General features: G+C 38.3%; 1 protein-coding gene across 3 annotated transcripts; it reads left to right on the forward strand.

Moving 5' to 3' along the window:
• The first annotated feature begins 732 nt into the window (after positions 1-732).
• On the forward strand, positions 733-8260 carry kctd13 (potassium channel tetramerization domain containing 13). Of its 3 annotated transcripts, XM_053613963.1 has the most exons (8): positions 733-894; positions 1533-1799; positions 3241-3410; positions 4467-4556; positions 4668-4720; positions 5282-5477; positions 5611-5898; positions 6238-8260. In XM_053613963.1, exons 2-7 carry the CDS (start codon positions 1568-1570, stop codon positions 5860-5862), a joined length of 993 nt encoding a protein of 330 aa, XP_053469938.1. In that variant the 5' UTR covers positions 733-894; positions 1533-1567; the 3' UTR covers positions 5863-5898; positions 6238-8260. The 3 variants fall into 3 exon arrangements, with proteins under 3 accessions (XP_053469938.1, XP_053469919.1, XP_053469929.1); XM_053613944.1 differs by having other exon boundaries at positions 5611-8254; XM_053613954.1 differs by lacking the exon at positions 733-894 and having other exon boundaries at positions 930-1799; positions 5611-8254.
• The last annotated feature ends 999 nt before the right edge of the window (positions 8261-9259 follow it).

Below are 9259 nucleotides of genomic sequence, written 5' to 3' on the forward strand. Positions count from 1 at the left end.
TATCTGTGCAAATTGCCCTAGGTAGACTGGTGTCCCTGTCCCATCCATGGTGTTTTCCCACTTCACACCCAGTGTTCCCAGAAAAGGCTAAAGATCCATGGTAACCCTGACCAGGATAAAGCTGTTACTGAAAGTGAGCGATAGAGTTAAAAAAAAAAAAAAAAAATGTATATATATATATATATATATATATATATATATATATATATATATATAAACATTTAACAATAAGACAATAGATACCTTCCACACAACATGATTATCCTTCAATGTAAAATATTATCATAAAATATAATGACAGCATATTACTAAAACTTTGTAGCAGATCATTGGGTTAGGCCATCTTACTGATTACTAGATTTCAAATTAATCAAAAACTGATTAAAATTCACAATACAGTATATCATTTAAGCTTTAACCTTCCCGTTTTGCAGAGCAAAAACAAAACAGTGACCTATTTAAATCAGCTGTCCTGATTGGTTGAAATCCCCAGTAACGTGCACGCGCATGACACAGGCTACGCTCAAACCGCGTACTACCCTACTAAAAAACATGTCTAATAAGTACGCAACCAAATGTTGCTATAGCTACCATATCTACTATTTTGGCATACTATTCAGTACGGTAGTATGTTGCTTTGTGCGTAGCTGTTGCGCATGATATATGTGGAGAGGCGGGACTAGACAAAGTGACAGGCGTGTGTTCTGACCAATCAGCTGTAGAGTTTCCAACACCACGGAAATTACTCAAGAGGAAGCTGAAGATGAACGCTGACGGGAAATAAAACTGAAAACTTTTTTTTAGATAACGTTTTATATATAATTATTAATGTAAATCCTGTATCGTTTAGTAGTGTTTTTGAGCTTCTAGGCGCTTATTCAGACACGCAGCTCGGTAAGCAATTATTTCTGCCATGACATCCATCACTAGTCAACATTATTAGCCACAGACTGAAGCTAGCATGCTAGCTAGGTTTAAGTTACTGAGCTGTGTGCTAGCTAGATAATTCTGGTTTCGTTGTTATTTCTCATGTTTATTAGTGGTGTATATTTTCAGAACGGGTCACTGAATTATTACAGCTTGCTGAACGTTAGTTCTCCCTGTGATTAGATGGCTAGTGAGATGTCACTGTCTCGCCATCTGTAGTCAGTGACCTCATCGTTTTGAATTAAAGAGGAATGAGCTCTAAATCATGATAAAGTCTGAGGAAGAGCTAGCGAACTTATGGTCCTGACTGCAAAGTGGTTCTCTGTGTTTTTCCCCGGACGGTTGTGGGTTTTTATATGTCTCTCTCTGCCTACTAAGAATAGCACTGGAGTGAATCAGGCGATGCGATATGTATTGCGTTATATCATGGGCGGTAACGTGTTTTGTGCGTCATATTTATAATCCTTGATGTGATGATTAACTTCAGTTTATTGTCTGCCTTCCAAAGCTGTTATTGGCAGAGGTTTTTGCTTAAAATTGGAGTACGGTTGAGTTTCACGAGGGTACTGGTATTGGTATCTGATCATTGTATGTTTTACCTGTAGGCAGTACATTACAAGGGTTGCACTGCTTTTTCCTGATGTCTGCTGAAGCTTCTGGTGGGAATGTGGTGCCGGATCCCAGCTGTGCCCCTCCGTCCCCCAGCCACGGTGTAGAGAAGAAGGTAGGACCAGGTCTGGCTGGCAGTAAGTATGTGAAGCTGAACGTTGGTGGATCCCTGCATTACACCACAGTCCAGACCCTCAGCAAAGAGGACAGCCTACTCAGGAGAATATGTGATGGCAGTGTGGAGGTGACCATCGATTCAGAAGGTAAATGGTCTGCACTCATATAGTGCTTTTATCCAAAGTGTTTTACACTGTGTCTCATTCACCCATTCAAACACATACCAATGGTAGCAGAACTGGCTTGCAAGGTGCTAATTTGCCATCGGGAGCAACTTGGGGTTCAGTGTCTTGCCCAAGGACACTTCAGTATGTGGAGTCATGTGGACCAGGAATCGAACCCTACGATTAGTGGACAACCCGCTCTACCGAAGGCTCAGGTGGTAACACACTCGGTCTCCCTTCAGAAGGTGCGACCGGGTGTATTAATGCGTGAGAGATGGTCATTGTGACAGGATTTTGTTTATAAAAAAAAAATAAATAAAAAGTCTGATAACTATTTATTTCTTTATTTCCTTTCATAGAAGATATGTACTTATAAAGAGGACAGCCTTCAATTATAAATCTTGTATGGTAGTACTAGTATTGTTCTCTGCTTGATTGATATATATTTATATCACTTTGCTTGTATTTCCACATTTGTAAGTCGCTTTGGATAAAAGCATCTGCTAAATGAATAAATGTAAATGTACTTGAATTAAAGCAAGGGTTCCTAAAGTAGAGGTAGCTTGATTTATGATTGGGGTTGCAAGAGAAACTCGCGGCCTCCTTTTTTTTGTTTCGTTCGCATGTCTTAGAAAGGAATATTAGAAATATCAGAGGCTACATGTTATTTGAGTCTTTATACTGTTTTGACATGCTGCACTTGCATAGTTCAACAATAAAAATAACAATAACAGTACAGTTTTTCTCCGTACTTCTGCTAAACAACGTTTTGTGTCAAATCAGATACTTGTGTACTATTTTAGACAGTTAGTGAGTACTAAGAGTAACATGTCCTCTTCAAACCTGAAGAAAGGTCTGTTTTGTGTACTGTTCTGGATTTTCTAGACAAGTGACTCATTTTGAACGTAAGGTTTCGAAACCTATGACAGTCACGACAATGCCGAAGGTTGTAAGAGACAGAACCTGTCACTGCGCATGAAGTTGCTAAATGTTTTACAGTTTGATTTGGAGACCTGTTGGAAAGGGATGTTTTGTCTCTGACGTGCCTTAAAGATTAGAAAGCCAAAACAATGTATTCATGATAAAGCACTTTAAGGAACAATGTGAATAAGTAATGAATTAACTATACATTTATGAGAACTACTACACATTATGGAAAGTCTGTTTACAAAAGTTAAAGTTGGTGTATTGGCTTCATTTTACTTGGTCTCATCTCTGTCGGTTGCTGTGTGAATTTTCTTGGAATGGCAACGTTGTTTTGTGTTCACGCTGTATAATACATGAACGGGGCTCCTGGTTGAAGATAGCTAGAAGCTCCTGAGCCATATTAAAAACTAAGAACATAAACAAGAATGTATCTATTTCACTGTGCAGCAATTATTTAGCTCAGACTTTCAGCTCAGAGCGTCCTTTCTGTCTCCAGGGTGGGTGGTGTTGGACAGATGTGGACGCCATTTCTCCCTGGTGCTGAACTTCCTACGGGATGGCACAGTGCCACTTCCTGAGAGCCAGAGAGAGCTGGAGGAGGTACTGAAGGAGGCGCAGTACTACAGACTGCAGGGTCTCATCCAGCACTGCCTTTCCACACTGCAGGTCAGCCTCCCTGCACAACCATACACCAATACCATAATCACATAGAGTACAGTAGATACAGGTAACCTGAGCCAAAATCTGTGTTGAATGTACCACATGGGGTGATTGGAGTGTGCAGCCAATTACGTTAGGTGTGCTCAGCGAACATTTGGATTGTGTGATTCGCACTGTGTGGACAGTATGCACACTATACGACTAAAGGTTTGTAGACATCTGACCATGACCATCACACCCATATATGAGCCTTCCCCAAACTGTTGCCACTAAGTTATAAGCACAAAGTGGTCTAAAATGTCTTTGTATGCTGTAGCATTAAGATTTGCCTTCACTGGAACTAAGGGGCCCTAACATGTTCCGGCATTGACAATGTCCCTGTACACAATGTGAGGTGCATGAAGACATGGCTTCCCAAGGTTGGAGTTGAAGAACTCGAGTGGCCTACACAGAGGTCAGCTCAACCCCACTGAACACTTTTGGGATGAACTGCACACCAGGCCTCCTCACTCAACATCAGTGCCTGACCTCACTAATGCTCTCGTGGCTGAATGAACACATTCCCACAGCCATGCTCCAAAAGCTAGTGGAAAGCCTTTTCAGAAGAGTTGAGCTTGTTATAACAGTAAAGGGGGAGAGGACCAACTCCGTGTTAATGTCCATGGTTTGTGTGATGGTCAGGTGTCCACATACTTTTGGGCATGCTGTATACATGCAATACCATTTAAGCTAATCGTAATTACAATAAATATTTATCACCAATGCTTGGTGATCTGCCTTCTTTATGCCTATTGGGCCTGCTGTAGTCCTCTCATTGCTCTGAAAGCCAGTTCACTGTAGCTGTTTTTTATGTCAGTGCTTTCAGTGGGTGGGGAATGTGGTGAATAATTTTCTAAAATGAAAACATGGAAACTTGATTTCCTAATTGTTTCTAAAACTATAGTCAGGCCTGTTTAAATTGTTATACGTAATTGTTTTCACTTGTCTCACAGCCATTCTCCTTTTATTAACAGATATTACGATGTCTTTCTCAAGGTGTGAACAATTTTTTTCGTCCTGTAGAATCGCAGTGAGGTGTATGAGGGAGGCTGTCGCATCCCTATGATCACCTCTGCCAAGGAGGAACAGAGGATGATTGCCACCTGCAAGAAGGTCAGAGAAATTGTTTGGCATTCTGCGCACACAGGCATCCAGATCCATATGCACATGAAATAATGTAAATCTTATAGAATAATTCTTAAAACGGTCTTAAATCTGTTTCAGCCTGTGGTGAAATTGCAGAATAATAGAGGGAACAATAAATATTCCTATACCAGGTACTGTCAGCACATATACACTCTTGTAAAAACATCATGTAATGCATAAATGCTATTAAAGCTGTAAACCCATATCTAATAGTGGAGGTGGAGCTGCTTATTTCGAGAATATTTAGATTCTTGGGTGCTCACCCTGTCATTGGGCGATCGCAAGATCAAATCCCAATGAGGCCACAGCCATCTGTGGCCAGGAGTCAAGAGAACTGGAGGGAAGAGATCAAAGTTGGCCATGCTCTCCGGGTTGGAGGGATGGCATACTCTATTTCCCTACCAATCAGAGTGATACTAACCAATCATCAAAGGTCATGCCTGCAGAAGAGGGCAGATAGCACTTTCCTCTGAATGTGTTACGCTGCCCTGTGATACAGAATGAGCAGCAGTTTGAAAAGACACAGAGACTGGCTTTAGGTGTCTTGGAGGAAGCATGTGCTAGCCTATAAATTCACCCTGTATATGTAACTGTATATATAACTTGACCTGGAGCACTGAAACTTCTAATGTAGTATGTTTGATTCTGGTACATAATATTTCTAAAAAAATATTTCCTCATTACTTCTCCAGTAATTCCGATGACAACTTGCTGAAGAACATTGAGCTATTTGATAAACTGGGGCTGCGATTTAATGGTAGAGTGCTTTTCATGAAGGACGTACTCGGAGACGAAATCTGCTGCTGGTCCTTCTATGGAGATGGACGCAAGATCGCTGAGGTTTGCTGTACCTCCATCGTTTATGCCACTGAAAAGAAACAGACCAAAGTAAGCAAAGACCATGCGTACATTGGTAAATGTTGTCTGCTTGTTTTTTTTTTAGTTTTTTTTTTTTAATATTGTGTCTCTTATTTGCACTTTATTCACTTTTCACTTTCCATGATTTGCTTTGTCCTCATAGGTTGAGTTCCCAGAAGCTCGTATCTTTGAAGAAACCCTAAACATACTAATCTATGAGAATGGCCGGGGCTCTGGTCATGGAGGCATGGGTTTATTGGACTCGAGTGGTGTCTCATCTCCAGGTGTGGGTCAGTCAGAGGAAGATGGGGCTGGTGTGGGGGGTGGAGACAGACGTGTGAGGAGGATCCATGTACGGAGACATATTATGCATGACGAGAGGGGGCACGGACAGCAGACTGTGTACAAGGACTGAACGCAGGAATGGAGGGAGAAATGATAAACATGAGTAGTAAGAAGAGCTTAATGATACTATAACAGGAAAATTGTGAATAATTCATATGCAGGGACTTGGATACAAGGATGGATGGGTGGGCTGGGGGGTTAAGCAGTGATGGTAATCGATCTTGGGTATGGTAACACTGCACTAAGAAATAATCTCAAGAGCCACAGTGTGGTTTCTTTTTCTTTTATTTTTGAGGATGAATGTACATCATCGTTGTTATTTATTATTCTGTTAATTTATTGTCCACAATGTTCAACTTTTTTTAAAAAAAGGATATGCGTGACATTTTTGTGTGTGCAAGAATTGTGAATGCGTAATAGTGAACTGTGATGTTTTTCTATGCAGATGTGTGTGTTGGGTGACAGCTGCAGAGAGGTACTTAGAAGCGACTCATACTCGAATAATGTATGATGCATGTTCCCGATAGAGTGGGTGTCATTCTGGACCTTTCCTTAAAGTATCCTAACAGTCGTGTTCAAGTGGCTCATTATATATAAACACTCCAGTGTTTTTCAACCTTATCCTCATCAACTGCGTAGGTAGCGTATGTGATTGCGACAGACAGGATTTTTCTATGTGTTTCCCTGTTCTGAGGAAAGGGTGGGAAACCTGTTCACTCAAAGGACACCTATAATGAGAGAATGAGGACAGTTGCTGATTCCTGTCAGTAAAATACAGTGCATACACAATAAAACTACAACCATTACCTTTTAATATTCTTATATGATTTTATCCAACTTTCCAACAAGATTTGTGGTGTCCATGCCCAATACAATCTACACAACTATGCTGATAAGCCATAACCACAACTTTTCCCCTAGGACTAAGTAGCCCTAGGGACGAATAAGTGTCTTAAAACTTAGAGTTTAAGGTTTAGAACTTAATACCTATTGACAATACCTATGAATAAGGGAATACAAATACCTTTAGACTTCCATTATGAGCGAGTGTCTAGAAACATAATTTCCATTCTTTTTTCAGTACAGGGAAATGCTAGATAGAGACTAGTTTAAAAACACTGGAGCATTTCCTCAAGGAGGTCCATCTGAGTCATAAAGCTGCTATTGTTTCATCAAGCAGCCAGGCAATGTGTATGTTTTCAGTTTAAATCTTTCAAAAGCCCTAAAAACTCAGTTGCTAAGCATTCCCAAAATGTGTGTGAATATTGAAATGTCTGACCCTTTACTTGAAGACTGACTAGAAAGACAATTCCACAGCATATTTTTCCCCAGAGTCATAGGAAACTGACAAAATATTATGCTGATTTGGCCATAGCAGGTTTTCTATAGCCAGTCTTCCAGTCATTACTTTTATAGACTGTTGTATACAAAACTGCCAAACACTGTGGCATCCACAGTGAAAACGTCCGTTTTTGTTTTGGGTATAAGAAGGCAGTTTGTGTGACTCACTAAGGTATTTTTTTTATATATATATCCAAATAAACCATTCCTTTGTTTTATGTGATTATAATCATAAAGATCATTTTGTTTTGTTTTTTTAATTTGAAAGTGACATGCTTTCTGGAAACACATTCTTGCAGACAGAGCTCTCGGTAACTGGCAGTTCAATTATAAGTGTAATACATTGACTCTTAATGATAAGATGGATATAATGACCAATTGCTAACCTGTCAAACTGCTGTAAATAAGATTTGAAGAGTTGTTGCACTAGCCCACTATTCTCTCTTAATTGTCTCATGGGAATTGTTCTCATGACCAGTGAAACAATAATGTAATGCTTACACTCACTCTTTGAAATTTTTTTTTATTATTATGAAATACATATTAATATGCACAGTATTATCAGAAATGTCTGATGGGTATGAGTATTTTGGATTTGTTTAGTAGCATGTTATGCTGTCCATAAATAATGGTGGTTGTTATTTTATCCACAGGTCCATTAATAAAATACCTTTTTTTTTTATATACATTAATCATTGTAAGCCTCATTAAATATTTACGGAAGGCCTTGCTTATAAAATGCCTATATAGAAGGCCGTATAATGAAGCCAGTATTAAAAGGAAAGAGAAAAAAAACATGGCAGGCTTAAAGGAAAACCCAGAAACTCATTAAATATATTTACAGTGAAAAATTTGTCATGTTTTTAGTGAGTGTCACTACTTTGTTAGTAAGTGCTGTATTTTCGTTACTCCCATGAGAAGTTAGTGGTTGTATGCCATGCTAACGTCACATGGAGACATTGCTAGAGTAAGTACAATGTAACGTAAGGGATAATGATCAAGCTTCTCTTTTAGCTCCTAAAAACAAAAAGACCAAGAGTGCCTTTTCCCACTCACCATTTACCGGTGTAGTTCAATGTCATAATGAGAAATCCAGCAACTATTGGATTCAAAATGCAGTGCAGTTATATGACACAGTTGTTGTGAGTTACAGCAGAGACATGACTCAGACTGGTATGAGATGACGAGCATGATGGCGTTGACTGAGGTATTATAAAAGTGGAAGCTTTGGAACCTTCTCTGTTGGAGCAGAGTGTACACATGAAGAAGTGAGACTATGGCAAGCCGGTTTAGCATTTAATGCACTTGGCTCTAATAGTCGTAATTTAGATTGACGAGTCAAAATTCCAATTTCAGATTTCTATTCTGCAATTTTGACTTGACATAATTGACATTAAAGACATAAACAACATAATTATGACTAGTCATAATATACACTGAAGATATCTCCAATGTTATTTTGGCTAGTCATTGACTTACATTGGAAAATATTTTCTGATATCTACAAATGAGTTTTGACTAGTAGAAATTCTAATTAAAGATATTCATTTTGCACTATGTATAATTCTAATTAGAGATATCTAATTGAATTTTCACTTGTACAAAATGTAATTCGAGATATCTGTTTGGTTTTTAAGAATTCAAATTTAAGATATCTCAAATTCCTCATCATTAAAGATATCCAAAAATACATTTTGGATATCTGAAACTAACATAAGTAATAAAAATACAATTGTAGATATCTTGAATTTGATTTATTTCTAGTTCAAACTTAATTAAAGATTTCTTGAATTTAATTTATTATTAGTCAAATCTAAGTTTAAAGTCATTTATAATGTAATTATAGATATCTCAAATGGATCTCTGACTAGGGCAATCTTTATTTATAGAGATCTGCAAATGTCATTCTGACTAGGACAAATCTCAATAGACATATCTTGAATTAACATTCTGACTATTTGAAATTACTTTATAGATATCTAAATTGTGTATTCAATCAATTAGTGCAGTTCAGACAAAGTTAAGACAAATTAAAACCTATATACCAAATAAAAATATGCCTATTAATCTGAGAAAAAAAAAAGACTGTGCAACAAACTACATAATGTCATTAAATCAGGATAGTA

The sequence above is a fragment of the Ictalurus furcatus genome, chromosome 2, assembly GCF_023375685.1.
Source record: "Ictalurus furcatus strain D&B chromosome 2, Billie_1.0, whole genome shotgun sequence".
NCBI classification, from domain to species: Eukaryota; Metazoa; Chordata; class Actinopteri; order Siluriformes; family Ictaluridae; genus Ictalurus; species Ictalurus furcatus.

Coding starts and splice junctions, on each gene's coding strand:
- kctd13 (XM_053613963.1), top strand. CDS start 1,568: ATGTCTGCTGAAGCTTCTGGTGGGAATGTGGTGCCGGATCCCAGCTGT. Junction 1,800..3,240: donor GGTGACCATCGATTCAGAAG/GTAAATGGTCTG, acceptor TTCTGTCTCCAG/GGTGGGTGGTGTTGGACAGA. Junction 4,721..5,281: donor AATAAATATTCCTATACCAG/GTACTGTCAGCA, acceptor TTACTTCTCCAG/TAATTCCGATGACAACTTGC.